The 21,862-nt window shown below is 40.4% G+C and overlaps 1 protein-coding gene and 1 non-coding gene across 2 annotated transcripts in view; both read left to right on the forward strand.

Annotated features, from left to right (window-relative positions):
* Positions 1 to 456: 456 nt before the first annotated feature.
* Positions 457 to 21,862, forward strand: part of RS1 (retinoschisin 1) — a 43,544-nt gene continuing 22,138 nt past the window's right edge. The window contains exons 1-4 of the mRNA XM_078146065.1: positions 457 to 497; positions 2,003 to 2,147; positions 2,377 to 2,431; positions 2,641 to 2,868. Coding sequence (XP_078002191.1) covers positions 457 to 497; positions 2,003 to 2,147; positions 2,377 to 2,431; positions 2,641 to 2,868 — 469 coding nt within the window. The remainder of the gene's footprint in view (positions 498 to 2,002; positions 2,148 to 2,376; positions 2,432 to 2,640; positions 2,869 to 21,862) is intronic.
* Positions 3,035 to 3,107, forward strand: TRNAV-UAC (transfer RNA valine (anticodon UAC)). The gene has a single exon. It is a non-coding gene; the product is annotated as a tRNA-Val (tRNA).

The raw sequence follows: 21,862 nt of genomic DNA on the forward strand, positions 1-21,862 counted from the left end.
AAGGGATGGTTAGTGAATATTGCATTTCATAAATAACCCACGCATGTGAACAATTGCTCTTTCCTGATACCACCGCCACTACAGCTGGAATCCTCCAGATGCTGCTGCTGTGGGAGTTCTGGTTAAAAACAGAACTGGAAGCTTTGAGAGAATCTGTGGTTGGAGAAATGGAAGAGCAGAAACAGCTTAGGAGGGCTGAACTTTGAGGAACCACTTTGCATCTGCTTCCCTGCCTGGTTTCTACTCTTGACAAGATACTCCCTGGTTCTGCCTCTATTTGCGTGTTATCTCCCCCTTTAGATTGTAAGCTCCTTGAGGGCAAGGATTGTCTTTCTTTTTATTAGTTACATACCCAGCATTTAGCACAGTGCCTGGCATACCATAGGAACATAATAAATGTGTACTGGATTGGACTGAAAAACTCTTAAGAGGTTGTAGTTAGTCAACAAACAGCCAATGGAGAGGGCCACGGTGAAACGAATAGTGAGTGGATTACAGTAGGTCCATCCCCCTCTTCTTTCTCTCAATAATATCTCCGACTGTTTACATATGGTCTTCATCACCAATGTCTCCCACAAGGGCAGGAAACAATAATAAAGGCAGCCCTTTCCAATTTGAGTTTAGGGATGAAGGTTGTTCCCTGAGAAGCAGAAGGGCTCCTCAGCCCTGGGAAAGTAGTCAGGACTGAGAATTCTGAGTGTTGCTTGCATGATCATTTGTCAGTTTGTCCATCTCAGGCAGGAGGAGCAGAATGAGAGGGTGCCTCTTGGTTGCCCCTTGCTGGGCAGGAACAGGCAATAGTGGGAAGAAGGTCTACTTACTACAGTAAGCTGTCTTCCTTTTATCTGGTGAGAGCTGGGAAGCCCAGCCACATTAGGACCAACTCCTTCCTCCCTTTCCTATCTGTGAGAGGAAGGAGGCCTGGCCATCAAACCACCAATCTCATCTTCTCTCTCAACTTCTCGAGAGGGGAAGGAGCACCTACCACAATTACTGCTACCCATCAGCTCCAACAAAGCTATTTACCATGGGCAGCTTTCCACCACCCCTTCTCTTTTATAAGGGAGAGAGACCCAGTTTCCTTACTCTTCCTTCTCATTCCAATATTCTCTAAGTGTGTGTTTCAGGATGGAGGGAGAGGGAAGCCTACCCATCATGACCAGTCCCCATCAAGTTTTGGTCTCAACTATGATACTCCTGCCCTGAGTGTTCAACCCATCAAAGTGGAGCAAAAAAAAGGAACTTTGAGGAGTTCCCTCCTGCACTGAACCCTCTCTTCACTTCCACAGCTCAGGACAAAGCCCTTCTGATAAGGGCCTGTGTTCCTGGGGTTTATGCAAATGGAGAGCAAGTGGGTTAGAGAGAGAAACTTAAAAGTTGTTGTTGTTTTTTAAAATCATCCAGTTCTTTCTCTTCTTCCTCCCTTACTTCCACTTTCCTATCCTCTCTAGTTCACCTCTACACCCACCCTAGTAGAAGCCACAGCCCAGTGATTCTAACATCCAGAACTCAGCTATTATCAATCCTAGACTTCAGGTACAGGGTGAATCGATTGCATACGATTTTATAAGGTTGGCCTGGGAACCTCACTGCCCATAACTTCATTTCGATGCAAACAATTACGTTAACTGGACGTTTGGAACACAACTCATGAATCAACTGGGGACCTGCACGTAACCAACAATCTAATATTTTGTTTGGCTGCAGGGCAAGTGGGAAATGGCGCTTTGTCTACCTTATTGCTGAGAAGGCATGTGGCCTTTTGCACAGTCCTTTTGCTGTGGACTTAGACCACGAGCTCTGAGTAAGGGACTGGCTCTTCCCTTTTCTGTCCAGCGCTTAGCACAGTGTCTGACACATAGTAGGAGCTTAATAAACATATTTATCCTGAAACGTCGGGATTTGTCCCCCACCCCCAGACGCCCACCTTTTTACCCTGAGACCCGTTTCTGGAGGGGGTGACTCTAAGCTGCGGGATTCCTTTTAGCCTTTCGTTTCCAAGGAGCATCCTCACCCCACCCGCCCGCAGCCCGGAGCGCTGGGCTAGCTCGGGGCTCCCCCGCCCGCCCACGCGCAACGTGCCCCGGCCGCTGCCCAAGTCCCTGGACTCCGCGACACGCGCCGCTCCGAGGCCGCAGGGGGCGGAGGTGAGAGGGAGGGCGATGAGGAGCGAGAGGGGGAGAAAAAAGGAACCTCTTTTTTCCCCCTTTTCCTCTCTGCAGAGGCCTTGGGAGCCAAAACTAAAGAAACCAACTTGCAGGGAGGCTGGAGGGGAAAGGAAGGGAGAAAGAAGAAGGGTGGGAGAAAAAAACCCATTTAATTTTCATATTAAAAAAAAACAAGAGTTATTAACATGAATGTTGCAAAATTGCAAAGAACAAGCTTGACCTCAAAGAAGAAATGCACACTTCCATGAGGTTGAGGTTTGGAGGTAGGTGGGAGGTCTGCTTTGCATATAATGTTAGATTTTTTTCGTTGCATTGATTGGTTTTCCTAAGGTTCCCTTTCCAACAATTCTTTGTTATAATAAGGATAGCTTTGGGAATGGGGAATACAGGGGAAAACTTGGGTGATGGGAAAATATAAAGTATTAATACAAATATCTTATTTTTTAAATAAAAGTTTATTTTTTGGCAAAAGGAAGCCTCGCCCTTTGCCCCCGCCCCTCGCCGGCGGCATGGAGGCGAGCGCGAGCGTGGGGCTGGCAGCTCCCGAGCGGAGCCCGGGCCCCTGCAGGTGAGAGCCCCAGGCCTCGGGATTCCAAGCGGAGAGGTCGGAGGAGGGAGTGCGCCTGCGCGCCCGAGCGGGACGACGATTGGGAAAGGCGGGAGGGCGCTCGCCCATCCCCCACGCTAGCCCGGAACGGGGGTTAGCCCACGTAGGCGAGAGGAGAATCCTGGCTGCGTCAGGGACGGGGGGATTCGCTGGGAGGCAGCTCGAACCCCAAGCCCTGAGCTGGTGACGTTAAAGTGACGGAGGTGTGGTTTCTGACGTATTTATAAAGGAAGTAACCAAGAGCACTTTGCAGCGTGGTGGTTCCATAGTGTAGTGGTTATCACGTCTGCTTTACACGCAGAAGGTCCTGGGTTCGAGCCCCAGTGGAACCAACTCAATTCTTTCACTTTTGCTTCATTTTGCCCACCTCAATCCATTTTTTTGTATTTTAATTGGATAGCCTAGAACCAGAGTTTCCCCCTCAGCAGTCGCCCTAAGCCACCTCCTCTTCCTTTCCGCTTCAAGGTTATTACCCCCCCCCCGGCGCCTGCGCAAATTGGGGCAGATCCGGGCTCAATGCCTAAGCCACTGTGGGAAGGGGCCGAGGTCAAGTGCGCTTGGCCTCTGGGGAGGGGTCAAGCCCGGATCATCCATGTCCAGGCCTATTCCAATCAGACACGCGTAGGAAAAAAAAAGAAAAAAAATAGTTACTTCCTCCCACAGCAGTGAGACCCAAGACCCTGGTGGAGGACTTAAGGAAAGACCCGAAAAGAGGGGAAAAAATCACCAGGCTCCCTGTAGGTCAGACACTGTCTGCTGAATTGAATTGAAAGCCCCTAAAATGTGTGAGCACTTATCCTTTCTGGGCTTCAGCATCCCCATCTGTAAAATGGGTATAATAATAGCACCTACCCCATTTATTGGTTGCAGGATCGTAAGACATTATATTTGTATAGCACTTTCAAACCTTAAAGAGCTATATAAGTGTAAATAAGCTATTATTTTTACCATTACAAAACAAGTTCAAGGGACTAGTCCCTTTCTTTTAGACTCTAAAGTTGAAAGGTTAATGATTAAGGCAGTGACATTCAGATAAAAGGGTCACATTAAAGGACTTTGACACTATTGTAACTGGAGAAGATTATCAGGCAGGCTTTCTTTCCCCTATAGGATTATAGATATAGAGCTGAAAGAAACCTTGGAAGCTTTCTAGGCTAACCCCTTCATTTTACAATACAGAAACTGAGGCCCAGAGAGGTTAAGTAATTTGTCCAAAGTCACAGAGGCAAGTAAGTGGAGGAGCCAACATTCAATCCTTTTTCATTTTCGTTTTATTTTTATTCCAAAATGAATAAACAACAAAGAACGAACATTACTATATACATCTTAGAACAGAGGAAAGAATTATACATGCTATGGGGAATCCCCTTATGTAGAGGTTGCTTTTCTTTTTAAATATATAATACATTTCAACATATAACTTCAAATCTGACCTGCTTGTCCTTAATTCTTACTGATATTCCTTCTGATCTCTTTTGGAGGAGTTGAGGAGGAACCCCTCCCCTATTCTCCCAGTGAAAAAAGAAAATAAAACTCTTGTAATCAATAGAATATAATAATTATATAAAAGCAAATTCCCATATAGTTTATGTATACAAATGTATGTCTCATCCTGCATGTTGGGTCCATCAGACTGTCAGGAGGTTCATTATAGATCCCCTGGAGTCTGTTTGATCAGTCAATGCATTAATCAGATGAACCTACATCTTCTGACTCCAAATCCAGGATTCTTGAGACCTAATTAAAGGAAGCAATTTTAATATCTATGAGACCAGTTTGTTCTTATGTGTGAAGGCAACCACTTAGATTAGTCATAGATTTGTATCCAGAAGAGACTTTAGAGATTATCTAATTCAAAGCCCTCATTTTTAGTCAATAAGGAATTTACTAGATCAGACGGTAAACATGAAGTGCCTGCCTATGTGCCAGGCATTGTGCCAATACTGGGAAGACAAAGAAAGATAAATACATAGTCCTTGCTCTAAAGGATATCACAGTCCAACTGGGGACAGTGGGGGAGAGAAACAACATGTAGAAATTTTATACAGTCAAGCTATATGCTGGATAAGCTGGAGATAATTAACAGAGGGCAGGCACTGGAATTAAGAGGGCTTGGAAAAGGCTTTCTTATAGGTTAGATTTGCCTAATACACTGCCATAATGTGCCAGATTTATGTAAATTCTGGATTAGTCAGATTGTCTGATTCGAAAAAAGAAATATTGCTGATGGAAGTAAGCATGCTCATGCTGCTACCCTGTGCCAGCAAAAATATTTTTGACAATAAATAGTTAAAGGGGGTCAGTGGGATTGAGACCACCTACCCAAATAAAAATTCAGAGGTTTCTCTCAGTAGAAACAGAAGTTTTATTCTAGCAAGTCTCACATGAGAATTGGGTATCACCTACCCACGGCAGACTGGAGTAGGGAGGCAGGATACGAGCAGCAAGCAAGCAGTTAAATACCCTTAGACAAACAACTCTAAGAAACAACCCCCCCCAACTTGTTTACTTCAATCTTTTTATCTTCATTGGTTGAGGTAAGAGACCTTACATTCTACCCAGAAACTAAGAGATACATTTTACCCAAAACAAGCTTGGGAGCTAGAAGATTGCCTTATTTGGCAAAGACCACCCCTTTAAGTAAATATGGGAAGGATTAATCTAAGCATTGACAAATCAAAGGGGCAGCCCCTTCATAAATGTAGATGCAGAGACCCAAAAGAAAACAATAATGCAATTGTCCCTTTAAGATTCAAAAATTCTTTTCTCATATAGCTGTCTGGCAGAGAACATCATCAATGAAGTCCTCTGGTCCTTGGTATTTGTTCCAGCCATCTCCAGTACAGCATCTCAGCATCTTCTTCTTCTTGTAGGAACCACCTTTCTGTCCATTCTCCTACAGAAGTGATCTTAGCACAATTTTAAACCACTATTTCTAGTCCTTATAACCCTGATCATTTTTACGAACTCAAAATTAAAATCATGTCCAATTGTCATGTTTAAGAAATTCACATCAGAACCCAGTGTCTTACACTTTACATTAATCCATTATTAATTTCTTCACCAGGGGGATGAGATTTCACTAAGGATTAATCACAGGCTTCAGTACATACATATCAATTTTTAACACAGTGCATATAAAATCTTAAAATTTTAGTCATGCCTTGTTTCTTTGATGGCATTTACAAAATAAATCACAAGCCATTCTTCTTTTGGCTTTATTAATCAATGATAACAAAACTTTGGACAAGTATACTATTATCCAAATAACACAATAACATTCCCACAAGCTCCTGATTATCTCCATACCATTACCAAGAATTAAAAGACCCTAACTCATACAGGAACACTAGTCCCAGTTCTATAATAATAACCCAAGATGTTCTATAATCAATTATTTTAGTAAATTTGTTACTGTACTTATAAAACCTTCTGACTATAGAAACTTGTCACTAAGAGATTAGAATAAGGGGACAATATTTCCCTCAACTTCCTGTCAACTCCAGACAGAGTGTTATGTCAAACTGCAAACTGCATTGAGCCAGACTTAAAGTCCGCCAGGTTTCAGTTAAGGACACCTGGAGTTAGACTCAAAAACAGTCAGTCATTAGTCCCAGCAAGTTCCAACAATCAGTTTAAGATATGACTATAATCTAATCCTTTTCTAATGTCTCATGCTGACTACTTGCTCTGATCATAGAAACTTACTATAGAAGGAAAAAAGAGCAGGGACAGGTGACGTATCAAATATGACAAGATAAAACATCCTTAGCTTTGTTTAAATTCAGATGGAGTCGCAGTTCTCCAATCATGCAGTATCTTTCTCCTCATAGCCAAACTCAGGAATAGTCAGGTGGGAAACATTCCTTTCCAAAGGAACATAATGGGGAAACTGAGCCAGGAGGATCCCATCCTAGATTGAGGCTAAGATTGTCCCCTTGGCCTTTTTCCCCAAATAAATCACATTTCCTCTAAATCGACCTCCATCTGTTCTTGTGGCATTGCTCTCAGATACTGATTTAATGCAGACAACTATACCCAAATTTAAACTCAAAACAAAATTAGTTATAGTCCCAAGAGTCTTTTACCTCAAACAGCAAGTCTTACCAATCACAGCTTAAAGCCAGATACAGTTAATTTTACTCTCATGGAGTTGCAATAAGTAATATAGATAACAGGACTCACATACATAAGAGATCTCACTTTACATCTTTCCTTCTCAAATTTAAACTTGCCCTGTTGTAAAAGCCAATCATTAGAAATCATTTATATCTACTGTACATAAACTTGCAACTTCTCAGCAAGTTCAGTTCATTGTCTAGGAACTGCATTATCCTAACAAGTTCTTTTCTCAGGGCAAATGACCTTGCCCACACAGATTCGGTAATTAATTAACACTTTTGGGGTTTTAGCATTAAAACAGTAATCCCAAACAACTTAGTTTGCAATCTTACAAATTTTCATAAATGAAAGCAAAACAATTTTAACTGAAAATTCCCTTTAAATAAAAATTTGGAAATTTTATGATTTCTTAAATCCCCAACAGCCAGATTCATTCCCTTTTCTCTTTTCTCTGAAGACACAATTAATTTAACATTCTAGATTATAAAAGAAATTGTCCTTCCAGCAACATAACTAATACAATTGAAAACAGACACAATAAAAATCTTTCTTTCTTTTGAGACCCCTTCACCAGATTCAACAGTCTCCTGGGACCACATAGTTTATAAATTTCTTAATGCCAAATAACAATATGTGCTCTTAAAATTATACAAATACACATTTCTAAGTTCAATACCCTTGGCCCTTTATAAAGGGATATTATCCACAAATTCATACATTTTTTCAATATTTCAGTTCCCCATTCATGTCCACATTTTCTTGCAAAAGTTTTACAAACTGTTTGGAATCACCTATTGTAATTAGGTCAGTTCAAAATGTACTGGGCCAGTATTCTAATTACTTCTTTTTGCTTTCCCTCCAGGTAGGCACCTCTGGAGCTTAATAATTAATTGAACAGTAATAGTCATAACTCACAATAACCAATATGGCATCCTCCCATGGTGGGGAACTTAAGACCCCACCCCACCCAAATTACACTCACCAAGACTGCTACGCAGCTTTTTTTTTGCATTTCTGAAGGGAGATAATTGAATAGGGCTCTCCCTTCCTCTCTCTTCCCAAACTGCTTTTACAACTTTACTATGCACTCTAAACAATTCACTGGTCTTACACTATTTTTCCACTGTTCTTTAGTTTCTTTCAATTTACTTTAGTGCCAAATGGTATGATAAATTGTGACTTAAGCATTAAATTAAAAGCATCACATTCCATCTGAAATATTACCAGAATGGGTTAAATTACCTTTGGCTGTGTTCTGGTACAGAAAAACTTTTCTCTTTTATGAGAGGTAGAAGAGATTAAGTGCTACCTCTCTTGCTGATCTGAGGGGAAAAGGTTCCCTTTTTCTCTCTTTGTCTCCACACTCAAATTTGGCCAGAATTAGAATGCAGAGAGAGAGAGAGAAATTATTATTTTTTTTTCCAAAAGTTTCAAACCTTCTTACTTTCAAAACCTCTATTTACACCGTGCAAATAAACTATACCTTCCTTAAGCTTTCTACACATACTCCTCTCTCCTACATGCTTAAATTTTCTTGCCTTTCTTTCTAATGGACTTTGATTAAAGTCTCTTTAAAACTGCACATATCTTATATCTTTCTAATTCTGACCGGGCACTTCGAAAATCCTTCTCAACTTGCTTTTTGCCAATCATATAACCTAAATAATAAAGTATTTTTCTCTCTTTCTCTCTCCCATCCACCCGCTCCTCTGAGGCTGCTGTTACCAGGGAGGGAAAGGGGGAAAGAAAGCGACTTTCCAGAGTCCAGCTGCAGCCTTTTGCTGTCTGGCTGCAAAAGATACACACTGACACTCACTCATACCACGCACAGACACAAACACCAAAAAAAAAAAAAATAGACATACAACAACACTCTGCCCTGTAGGATCCTCAAATCATCAAATCATATTTAATCATTTTCTTCCTATCCTTTCCTCTATATTTTGGTAGTTCATTCCAATTCTGCAATCGATTGCCTAAAGGACTGTCTATAGGTACCTCACATTTGCTCTCCGACTGCGCAGATTGATTGTCCCTTTCCTATTCTTAGGGAACCCCTAGGCCCTCACCTAGGGAATTTATGGGAGCTGTCACCGAACTCCCCGAGTCTAAAGACTCAGCCAAATCACCGAGGAGGGTCACTCACTCCTCACCAGTCACCCATGAAGCTTTCTCAGTGGCGTCCTTCCCATGAGGTATCTGTTCCGCAATTTGATTAGGCCCAGACTCTGCCTAACCTAGAGTCTGCCCTAAAGGGCCCTCACCCCATGCCAATTACTTCCCGACCCCTGAATGCTTACCTGTGGGTTGCACGAGTACAACTTACATGACTGCTCTCACTCACCGGACTGGCTGGAATTTCTTGGTTTCATTTTTAATCGTCGGAGCCCTAACAAGCCTTCTGTTTCTCCAAGTCCCTCTCTTTGGGTTTATTTCAATGACTAGGCAGTAACCTCCCCTCTGGGGCTCAAGACCTCCAAGAAATCTCAGATGCGAGCTTGGTCTGGAGCTTGGCAAGGAAGCCCCCTCCCTAATCAAAGAAAATTCCGGACAAGCCCCAATTGAGTGGGATTGAGACCACCTACCCAAATAAAAATTCAGAGGTTTCTCTCAGTAGAAACAGTTTTATTCTAGCAAGTCTTGAGCGAGAATTGGGCATCACCTACCCAGGGTGGACTGGAGTAGGGAGGCAAGATACAGGCAGCAAACAAGCAGTTAAATACCCTTAGACAAACAACTCTAAGAACCCCCCCCACCCCCCCACCTGTTTACCTCAATCTCTTTATCCTCATTGGTTGAGGTGAGAGACCTTACCTTCTGTTTAGAAACTAAGAAATACTTTTTACCCAAAACAAGCTTGGGAGCTAGAAGATTGCCTTATTTGCAAAGATAAGGCTGGGGTGGTAGTTACAAAACAAGGGAGGGGGTGGGCAACAGGTGTATGACCCGACCACATGATTTGCAGGAAAACAAAACTTAGGCCCAGCTAACCCTAACCCTAACCCTAACCCTAAAGCCTTAACTAAATTTTGGGGCATAGCTTCCATTTCATTTGAGAAACTTTCACTTGTCCCATACAGGGGAAAAAAGCTGATAATGAAATTCATGAAAGAATACTTAGCCCAACTCCCTTGTCTTGCAGAGAGTCAAGACCCCAGGAAGAAGAGTGAATTCTTGGTTCAAAACCAGAGTCCTATTTGAATCCAGGTCTCCTGCCCAGTTATCTATTGTTTTCCCAATAAGTTTAGTGTTTAGGGACATCCTCTGGGGTTTGGGATCAGGGAAGGGGAAGAATTTATAAAGCTGTATATACACATACATACTCATGAAATACACCCCCCAGGGCTGAAAGAACTAGTTCATTGTTGGTTATCTTTGAAAAGGTAGAGGAATGCCATAGGACTAGAAACAAGGAAATATGGAGGAGAAGGAAGAAGAGGGGAAGGAGGAGGAGGGGAAGAAAAAAAGAAGAAATTTGGTTCTTTGAAGTATAGAACAATGAGACCTACAAAATTCTAGCATGTAAATACATACATACTACACATATGTATATACATATATGTGTGTGCATCTATAAATGTGTATGTGTGTGTGTGTATATATATATATATACGTATATATATATATATACGTATATATATATATATATGTATATATATACGTATATATATATATATATATATATATGTATATATATATATATATATATATATATATATATATAATATATATATATAATATATATATATACACTTGTGTGGTATGTATATACATACATGCCAAACATAGCATCTACCTCCCAGGGTTGTGAGGGCAAATGAGATATTTGTAAAGCACTTAGAAGACTGCCTGGTACAGAGTAAGCTCTTCATAAATACTTACTTCCTCCCTTTGAATTGTAGACCCAAAGAGTAGTGATTAATAAATTAATGTTAGTTTAGAGTAGGGATTCTTGACCTGCCAACTGAGGATTGGTTGTTGGAACTAGGCATGTTTTGCCTGGAAAGGGGAAAGGGGGGGATCTTTATCTTTTTTTTTTTTTGGCTAGGCAGTGGGGTTAAGTGACTTGCCCAAGGTCACATAGCTAGTAAGTGTTAAGTGCCTAAGGCCGGATCTTTATCTTAGGTTGTCTTTTCCCATTAAATTGTGAGCTCCTCAAGAGCAGGGACTGTTTTTTGCCTTCTTTGTTTCCTTAGCAGAGTGCCTGGCACAGAATAGATGTTTAATAAATGTCTGTTGATTGACTGATAGATCTTAGATTTATGTTTAAATATTTGAAAGGCTATTATATGGTAGATGGTTTAGATTTGCTATTCCGGGCGCCAGAGGTCAGAATTAACTAGCCTAGATTCTGGCCCAACACTAGAAAAACTTCCCAATAACTGTAGCTGATCAAAAATACCACAGATTGCCTCAACAGGTAGGGAGCTCCCTATGTGTCAAATCTTATAGGATCTAGAGCTAAAAGGAATCTTAAAGATCCTTTAGTAGAATGTCTCATTTCACAGATGAAGAAACTGGGGCCCAGAGGGGGTGATGTGATCTACCTAAAGTTGCACAGGCAGCAGAGAAGGGAGTCAAATCCAAGCTCCAGCCCTCTTTATTATACAGCAGTTTGGATGTTACTATGGGTATTTCTGCTCAGATGGAGGTGGGAGGAAATATCTCTAAGGTCCTGTCCCTTCTGACTTGTGATTTGTGATTCTATGTTTTGTGATTCTACAGCCACTCTTCCTTCCCCATCCCTTCCCCCCACCCCCCAGCCAAATTACTAATTGTAGCTGAATTGCCAAAAGATTCAGTTCAGGTGAGCAACAAGTATTTACAGCATTTACATTTAACTCTTGCCAGGCACTATGCTAAATTCCAGAGATACAAATACAAGCACAAAAAAAAAGTCCCAGTCTGAAAGGAACTTATACCCTAATGAGAGAAGAAAGGGCTTGAGCAAGGAAGGGAACATGCCCTCTTAGGGGCTTGATACTGAAGTCTACTGAGCAAGTATCACATTTTTCATTAATCACCAAAACTACATTACATGGAAAATAAGTTAGTAATATCTTATTGCAAAAAGTTGGTTATAATAGTCTTGGGGTTTGTTAGACTGTCTTCCATGCAAATTTAAGGATGTAAATCCACATTTATGAAAGGCTCAGAAATAATAATGTTTTTTTTAATCCTATAGAGACAGCTCTTTTGCAGATCTAATTTTCTTTTTTTATTACTTTGTGTTTGTAACACATGACAATCAACTTTTACTGCTTAATATTTCAACTGAATTTACTCTATTGTTTTACCTAGAAACCGAGGGAGGAAGAATTAAGTCCTGGAACATTAGAGTGAGAAGGGTCTGACACTCATTTTACAGATAAGAAACCAATACATATTCCCTAACGTTATTCAACTCCTAAGGTGTGTCGCCCTTTTCAAATCCTTCACTTTTTAAAAAATTACATCCAATATCCTGTGACAAGAATGTTCTGTCTTCTGAGATCTTTCTAGTGACTTCCTACTAGCTTAAATAAAAGTTCATATCGAAGGTAGTGAACTGTGTTCATACTAACTGTGCTTATTAATCCGATATAGTGATTAACAAATCCCCTGAGCACAAAACCCCCTGATAATTAATTGGCCTGGACAAGTAGGAGTTTGAGAGAAATTCGCATGTCCTCAGTGCTGGCTACATTTTGGCTGAAGTTGGGAAGAAGGCAGTAGACATTGGTACTTTTCTTCCCATGACCTCAGCCCCTAGAGTGCCCCATAAAGTGTAGGAGTCAGATCTGGTTCACACAATCTTTTCTCATTTGAGTGCAGGGGGAAGGCACTCTCTGGACCATAGCTATGTTAGGACTCAAAGCTCCCTCAGAACTGGGGAAAATCCAAAAAAGTGAGAGAATCCCCTTTCCATGCTTTGCCAGGAGGAAAGAATGGAAATGCATGGTCTGCAGTGCATCTTCATGCCCCTGATCAATCAGTCTAAAAGCATTTGCAAAATACTATGTGCTAAACACTCAGGGTTACAAAGCAAGGCAAAAACAGTCCTTGCCCTCAAGAAGATTACATTCTACTGGGGAAACTATGGAGATGGGGGATGGAACAGGGAGTAAACCAGAATGACTAGACTCTTAAGAGTACTGTGTAAGAAGACTGGAAAAATAGGAAGGGGTCAGATTGTGAAGAGCTTTAAATATCAAACAGAGGAGTATATATTTAGTCCTAGAGATGATTGAATGGGAGAAGATGCATGCTTACCTCGGTCCACTTGTCTAGTACCTACTCTGGTCTAATGGTCAAGGAAACAGTTCCCTGGGCCAAGGATTGGATAAAGAGGTGAGGTCGGTTTAGGACTACCGGCCAAATCTCTTCTTCCCCAGGGTGCACTCCAGAATAGATTATCTCTCCACAGTGACAAGAATCCAAAGGGTCTTTGTGGAACTTAGGAGACCAGGTTTATCCCTAAGGCTTGCTTTTCAAAGTGATATCTAAGACCTTAAAGCAATTGGGTCAAGCCATTTTTGGATAAAGGATACCACAGAAAACTCCCAGTATTTTTGCAAGCAAACAGCATCAACTATCTAATCTATTTGCATACACATATGATATCTCCCTCAATAGACCATAAGCCCCTTAAGGAAGGTACTGTTTCATTTTTATCTTTGTTTTCCCAGCACCTAGAACAGTACTTGGCACTGGTAGGTACTTGATAAATATTTGTTAATTGTTTGCTGCTGTTGATGACTTCAGCACAGTCCACTGCATATAGTAATCACTTCAAATGCTTCGGTCTTCATTCACCAAGGTTGAGCCTACTCATGATATTAATTCTGCTGCAAACATGGAAAATGAAATCTAAAAGGCTTATAAAATCTGGCTCTTGCTTTAAAGTTTGAAAAGAGGGATTTATGAACTGAAGAAAAGCTTACCAAGGGCAATACCATATATTGTGTCATATCAGTCCTCAGGTATTCATGTGGGCATATTCACATGTATTCAGTGGGCAGCTAGGTGGCACAGTGGGTAGAATGCTAAGCCTGGAATCAAGAAGACTCATTTTCCTGAGTTCAAATATGGCCTCAGACACTTACTAGTTGTATGACCCTGGGCAAGTCACTTAACCCTGGTTACCTCAGTTCCTCAGATGTAAAGTCAGCTGGAGAAGAAAATTGCAAACCATTCCAGCATCTTTGCTAAGAAAACCCCAAATGAAGTCATGGAGAGTCAGACATGACTGAACAACGACATGTATCCGTGTGAGTCCCCTGGGGAAGAGTGGACCTGGCTACTGGTCTCAGACTTTCCTCACCTCTTCATAACAACCCTGGGCTCAGGAATATAGGGAACCCTTTCATTGACCATCCAGCAGGACCAGGTATTGGACATGTGGCCTGCTACAAGCAGCTATCTCTTCCCTTCCCCTACCTTCGGCCACATTCTAAGGAATTGACAACCACATTAACATTATCTTTGCTACAGTGAAGGGCATGATAAGACCCTATGGCTTCATTCAATATCCTTGTGCTTCTAAATTGCATGTTGCCTAGACCAATTCTCCCTTCCCTACTCCCTCATAACCATCCACTATGGCTCTCTCCCTCCAGTGTTCCTGTCCCATTTAATCCTACCCTTTCATTATGCCTTCTGGAACCTACTCACTTGTTAATGAATTGTACTTCATATTAAATATGTACCCTCCCCCTGGAAATTAGTTTTTATGTATTTTGTATTTGTTTATCATATATATATGTATGTATGTATGTGTGTGTGTGTATGTGTGTATGTGTGTGTGTGTGTGTGTGTGTGTGTGTGTGTGTGTGTGTGTGTGTGTGTTATTTCTTCCCAATAGAATATAAGCTTATTGAGGGCAGGGACTCAGGATATATATTTTGAAGGGAAAAAGTCTTAGAAAACTCACATTTCAGGAAATCCCTATATCTTTTGTCCCTCCTAAATCTAATCACAAGCCTTTGAATTGTTGAAAGCAGAAAGTACCTCTCATCTCAAAATGGACTGGCCTTCATCACTTTTACTTCAGACATCCTAGGCATTTATTTTGGGTTTGTATCCCCAGCGCTGACCATAGTGCCGGGCACATAGAGGGCATTTAATAAGTATTTACTGGATTGAAATTGGTTGGGTTTCAATAGGGGTTCAAGTCACTAACAAGTAGGTCCTATTCATTTATATCACTTTCTTTACATTTAGTAAAAAGACGTGTAATACCTGCCTCCACTAATCTCACCTCAGTTAACTCTGCTAAGACTTGCTGCTTTTGAGGACAATAACTATCGAATAGCTTGACTGGTGCCTGGCAAAAGCCATAAGTACTCACTGAAATAAGATGCTTATGAAGGCAAATGCCCAAGTTAATCTCCCCACTGCTTGGGAAGCTCTCCACATCACTAGTGAGGAGCTGCTCTAAGAATACACAGGAAAAATGCAGTTCAAGATAGAAATCATCGTACTCTTTCTTCTTTTCGGCTATAAAGGTATGGTAGGCACTCTTTATTTGCATGCTGTTTCAGTGGATATTTCTTCTGCCATGCACACTTTCCTTATTAATCTGCCAACTCTCAAGGTCTTGGTGATGTGTCTTCTGATGTCTGTGTAGCTTATTCTAGAGCCAATGTGATTTAGGAAAAGTGAAGAAAAGAAAGATTCTCATAGTTACATTAAATATTCACAAATAGCACTAAAGACTTCAACTTTGATTTTTTTTTTAAGTCTGATTCTAGATTTACTCAAAGTGCTGTCACCTTCTACTCTAACAATAGAAGTAAAAAAAGACAATAGTAGTAGCTTATGCTATATATTTTTAACCTTTTGGGGGGGGCTAGGCAATGAGGTTAAGTGACTTGCCCAGGGTCACACAGCTAGTAAGTGTCAAGTGTCTGAGGCTGGATTTGAACTCTATGTCAGGGTTTACAAAGTGCTTTCCACACATTGTCTCATTTGTCAAAGATTCAGAGATTTTCCAAAAGAGACCCAAAGAGCCAAGATATTTGTGTAATGTGTGTGTCTGTGTGGTACCATCAAGAGACATACACTTAAAGAGGGAAATTTAAAGGATAAACTCAAATTTTAAATAACTACTATATATTTTTCCCTTCTAAATCCAATCACATACCTTCAGACTGTTGAAAGCAGAAAGTACCTCTCCTCTTAAAAAGTATTGGCCTTCACTAGTTTACTTCAGACATTAGAGGTTGCTTAGATTTGGGATTCTAGTGATTGCTTATTTTGTATTTATGTTCTTTATAGGACATGAAGTGCATGACCAAACTGTAGAAGTACAGTCAGAATTCTTAGATTAAATCTTTCAACCCTCACCATACCAATGTGTTCTACACGTATTATAATTTCTTTTCATCACAAAATATGTTGGCATTGGAAAATGGCTTCCTGAAAATTCTACCCCCTGTTCACTATTTTTTGTCTTTTAAATATAATGCTTTAATGATTTTTTTCTTTATTTTTCCCTCTCTTTAACATGTCTGACATATCCCCATTGACTAGCCCTCTCCCACTCCCTGGCCAATAGAACCTTCCCTTGAAATAAATAAGCATAAGCAAGCAAAACAAATCAACACATTGGCCTTGTTCTGAAAAATGCATTCCTCCTTCTGGATCTCTAGTCCCCCCACCTCCCTTCCAGAAGGCAGGAGGCATTCTTTGCCAAGGTCACTGTCCAGAGTCAACTTTTCCACTCAGGAATTCACCATAATAGTTTCTCAAGCCCTACCTTGCCTTTTGTGTTACATTCATTATTTCATCACCTTATCCCAGTAGCTCTCAATTATTTAAAATGTGCTCCTTTTAAAAAAATACCCATCTCCTCATCTTCATTCACCAAGAATATTCTAGCAGATCAGTTCTGTGAATTAAGTTCAAATGACCTCGGTGTAGACTCTCAGCATCCCTCCTAAGATGGTTCACCAATCATGGCAGGTAGCATTATTCCCAGCCTGGCTTGTCCTGACAACTCATCTTAGGCCAGGATCTAACTGGGATGGCTTTCAATGGAAATTTACAGCTAGATGGCTTCTTAGCCCCTCTTTATCTCGCTATCTTTCAAATGAGATAATATTTGTAAAACACTTAGCAAAGTGCCTGGAACATAGGTGGTGCTTATACATGCTCGTTCCCTTCACCTTCTCTCCATTGATATCCTGTAGCAGTATAAAAATCCAATTTTAAAAATGTCTTGAACTTGGTGCTTGGGTACACAATAAGGGCAAAGGTTGTTGGTTTTATTAAAATAAGAAAAGTTCAGATTGAGGTTTCCCTCTAACCACACATAAGCGGTTAGCCCATACAATACTCCTAGGTGGAAATGCAATTAATTAATTGAGTTTAGATTTATCTATTAGTTAATTAATTAAGCAGTAGGTATTACATGCCTGCTACGGGCTAAGCCCTAAATTAGATTCAAAACAAGACTAAGTAGTGCCCTCAGGAAGTTTATGGTCCAGTTAGAGACAAGATTGATACATTTTTCTTTAAAGTAGAAAATAAAACTTCTAATGGTGAGCCACCATTGGACAGCTGAAAATGCTTCTTCAAAGTCGAGATTAACATAGCATGAGCCCACTCTGTTAGTCTGTCACCAGACAGACTCTGTTTTTGTCCAGTGAAGTGTAGTGAGTAGCCAGCCTTTAACTCAGTATCATAGACATTAACTGCTCATTTGGTGTGAATGATTGCCAAAAAATGATTTGTATTTGGATCAGGTAAATGTGAACTGTTAGTATTATTAAATGAAATTTCGTGAGATAGGAAGTGATTTGCTCAAGGTCACACAGAAAGTCAGGAACAGAGCTCTGGGCCAGATCCTCCAACTCCCAATCTAGCACTCTTTCCACTCCACAAAGAAGGCAGGAGGGAGGGAGGGATGGAAAGAAGAAAGGAAAAGAAAAGAAGAAAGAAAGAAGGCAGGAAGAGAAAGAGGAAAAGAGGGGAAAAGATCATTTATTAAGGACCTACTATGTGCCAGACATTGTTCTGAGCACATTACAAATTTTATCTCATTTGGAACTCACAACAACCCCGGGAGGTAGGTGTTATTATTATCCTTATTTTACAGTTGAGGAAACTGAGGCAAATAGAAGTTAAGTGACTAGCCCAGAGACTTACAGCTAATAAGTGTCTGAGGCCGGATTTGAAATCAGGTCTTCCTAACTCAATGCTCTTCCATTGCATTACTTATCTACCTCATAGACATGCAGGCTGCATTTTCAGATATGTGGCTATAATGAATTTTCTTGTATGTCACATTTCTCTCAGTATTCTCCCTGAATTACACCTTTTGGGTAAGTAGGTCAGTCAACTAGCTTTTGTTAAACCATCTACCACATGCCAGGCCTGTGCTAAGTACCATACATATCTTTAAAAAGATATGTAAGATGGGGAGAAAAAATGGGCAGCATCTGTCCAGGAAGAAAGCTGAACAAAGTAACCAGATTCTACTCTGTCTGTATCTTCTGTGCACCCAGTTAAGTATGTGCTGTCTCCTGCTTTACAATTCATGATACTTGAGGGCATCCTGTTTTTCTTGTGTTGCCCGAGCTTTCCACACTGCCTACTGAAAAGATCGTGGCTGGAATTTTCATTTCTTTTCCCCAAGAAGGGTTTTGCTTCCCCCCCCCCCCCAGTTATTCCTGTGATTAGATCATGCAATGTTGTATGACAAAGCAAACCAACCAACAAAAAAACAGACACACCAGGAGCTGGCTATTTTATGACAGCACTATCCGGGAAGCCCTTACTTGGTCCTTTTCCCTCCGCCATAAATCCAAGGCCTAGAGCTTTCTGACCCTAGATTGTCAGCAGACTTTCAGGAGTGAAAAAGTTGGGGAGGGAGAAAGAAAAAGAAAGTGAAGATGAGTGTTTGGTTTAGCATAGAGAGTAAATAGAACTAAGACTCAACAGTAACTCATATAGCATTTTCCTTACAACAATCTGAGGAGGTGAACCCCCTCAGATTTAAAGCTAATAGGGACCTAATCCAAAGCTCATTTTACAGGCAGGGAAACTGAGACCCAGAGGGGTTGTCATAAAAACTTTGAGAAAGTGCACTTCAGTGATCTCAGTTTTTCTTGGAAATCAGTCAAGCGGAACATTTAACCAAAGTTTAAACCAACTAGTTATCTTTTTCCCTCTCAGATATTTTGAATTTCATAAAGAAATAATCAGCAAATACCACAGCATGGATTTGTAGTTCAAATTTATTCCTAAGGGCACTGAACAGTAAGTAACACAACTACAAGTCAAACCAGAACTACAACTAGCATAGGCAGAATGGGCATTTGTCCAAGGGCACCAACATCCATGGGGGCAGGCTTCCTGCTTTCTGTGATTGCCATCTTTCAGCCTCCTCTAGGTCTCTGGGCAGCACAATTGGCCCCAGCCTGCCCCCTCCAGGCTTGTCTAGGCCCTACATTCTTCATAAACAAATTCACCCATATCCCCTCCCCCCCACCACACACACACACACACACAAACACACACACACACACACACACACACACTCAGTCTCACTCTCTCCCTCTCTCTCTCCTTACATATATATGTATCTTTATCTCTTTCTCTCTCTCACACACACACACACACATACAAACACACACACACACACACACACACACACACACACATTGGGGCATCCTTCTCTGGCAACACTTATTGTAAGACTGTCCGCCTCATCACCACTGTGCTCCTTCTTCCCTCAACTGAATTTGCCCCAAGTATAGTTACTGCTGGTTAAAGCTCTGATTCAAACTCCAGATCTTCTGTCACTGAATCCAATGGTCTTTGTATATATTCTTGTTTTACAGATGAGGAATCTGAGGCACTGAGAAATTAAGTGACTTGCCTATGGTCACTTAGCTAGTATTTGCACTGTGATCTAAATACCAGTTTCCTGCATCTAATTCCACCTCCATTTCTTCTTCTTCCCCCCTGAACTGCTCTGTCTCTTAATCCTGTTTGTCTCAGTTTCCTCATCTGTAAAATAAGTTGGAAAAGAAAATGTCAAACCACCTCAGTAACTTAGCCAAGAAAACTCCAAATGGGGTCACAAAGAGTCTGGCATGACTGAAACAACTAAACAACAACAAACAGTGTGGATTTGTGGCCCACTGAATACCTTACCAGTTGTCCTAGGCTTCAGTGTAATATATCAGTCACATTTTCAAACTCTGGTTGTATTAATAAAGTAGCAAATTCCATGCTACCTAAAGAGATGGAAGAATCACAAATCCTGAAGTATTAGGAGAGCACTATGGCAGTTGATTTAATTACTGGACAGGTGATTTGCAGAATTTATCAGTGAAATCATTGCCATATTTCATACAGATAATTTTTTCATTTCATTTTCCAGTCAAAGGAATATGTTAATTTCTAGTTGTGGGAATATGTGGGTTTTCTTATGGCAATGTTATTTAGCTTGGAGAGGAGGGAACATTTGTGTATTTTGGCATTATCTGAGCAAAAAAAAAAAAGCCTATTATCCAATATCATACATATTATGTGCTGACTAATGATTATACATATAACATTTTCATTTGAAATTTTATAAAACATCACATAGGAAAGAATACAATGTGAATAGTATTAGTAGAAAGCAGAGAACAGCAAATCTTTCTATGCAGCCCAAAAGATAATCATGATCTCAAAATGTCTGTAAGAATTACCCTACTTAAATAAGTAATATATACATAGAATCACAGCCCAACCAAAGTTTCTGTGTCTGAAGACATCAGAGATGGGAGTAACTCTGATGGAGGCATAAAGCCACAATATATTTCTTTTGAGTTCCATGTCTCATAGTACATAAAAAACTCATATCTTAATCTTAATCACAGACCTACAGCTAGAACCTGTAGACCTCAGAAGCCTGTTGAAATCTCATGAACTCTCTTGAATTCATAAATTCTCCTATTTTACAAATGAGAAACTCAGGTCTATAAGATACATAAAAAAAAAAAACACCTTCTTAAGCCTTTCTTGGTAATCCCTAAGAACAAGGGCTATAGGAAATGAAACTTTGGTAACCAAAAGGGAAGGAGAAAAAAGGATCTTTTTTTTTTTTAACACAATACAACAGAGTAAATCCATCTTTTTAGTATAACAATATAAACTATGACAGGTAAACGTTTTGGGGGAGTTGGGGATCTTGGCCAAATGGAAGGAATTTGGACATTCCAGGTAGAGCTATAATTAAATTAGGACCAGTGGGATTTATGGAAACTGGTGGGAAGTCTCTCATGAGGCTCTCTTCTCATTTTTGCCACTCATACCTATTCAATTTCATCTCTGCTTCTGCTTTGGTTTATGTTAGACTCCTTTTTGTCTCCACTCTTTTCACTGAATGCCTTTTATACATTATAAATATTTATCATGCCAGCTGTGAGATGAGTTTATGATTTGGCATTTGTTTCCACAGATTTGAAATCACACTCCTGGAAAAAAGAACAGATATATTGTAGAGAAAATTGAGCTCTTATTTCTTTGGAAAAAATCCCCTTTGTAAAGGTTGGAAGATACATTTTGTTTTACAGAATGGAAAAATAACTAGCATTTTTGACACGAGAATCTGCCTTTAGCAGCACCTACATTTCTGGGTTAAAAGGGGGGCCAGTATTTGAGGAGTTGAGAGGGCAGAACTGATGTTTTCTGCAGCAGCCCCTGCAGTAGCCCACCCTGCATTCGGAAGAGATCTGAAGTCAATTGCTGCATCTGTTGGTGTCTCGTTCTCTAGCTACTCATCAGAGAAGGCATATTGTTATAAGTAATAAATGAAGATGCAAATTTCTGATGGCAAAATGATCCCAGAGGTCTGGAAGGATTAAGTTCTCTTTAAAACAGCTTCATAATAAGCTTCAAGTAGGTCTTGTTTGGTCTTCAATCCAGACTGCTGTTTGTATCTGCCTGTCTTCCATGCCAAGACCAAACCAAAATCTCTCCAAGATTT

This window comes from Phascolarctos cinereus, unplaced genomic scaffold (assembly GCF_003287225.1).
Source record: "Phascolarctos cinereus isolate Bilbo 61053 unplaced genomic scaffold, phaCin_HiC Scaffold_726;HRSCAF=1367, whole genome shotgun sequence".
Classification (NCBI taxonomy): domain Eukaryota; kingdom Metazoa; phylum Chordata; class Mammalia; order Diprotodontia; family Phascolarctidae; genus Phascolarctos; species Phascolarctos cinereus.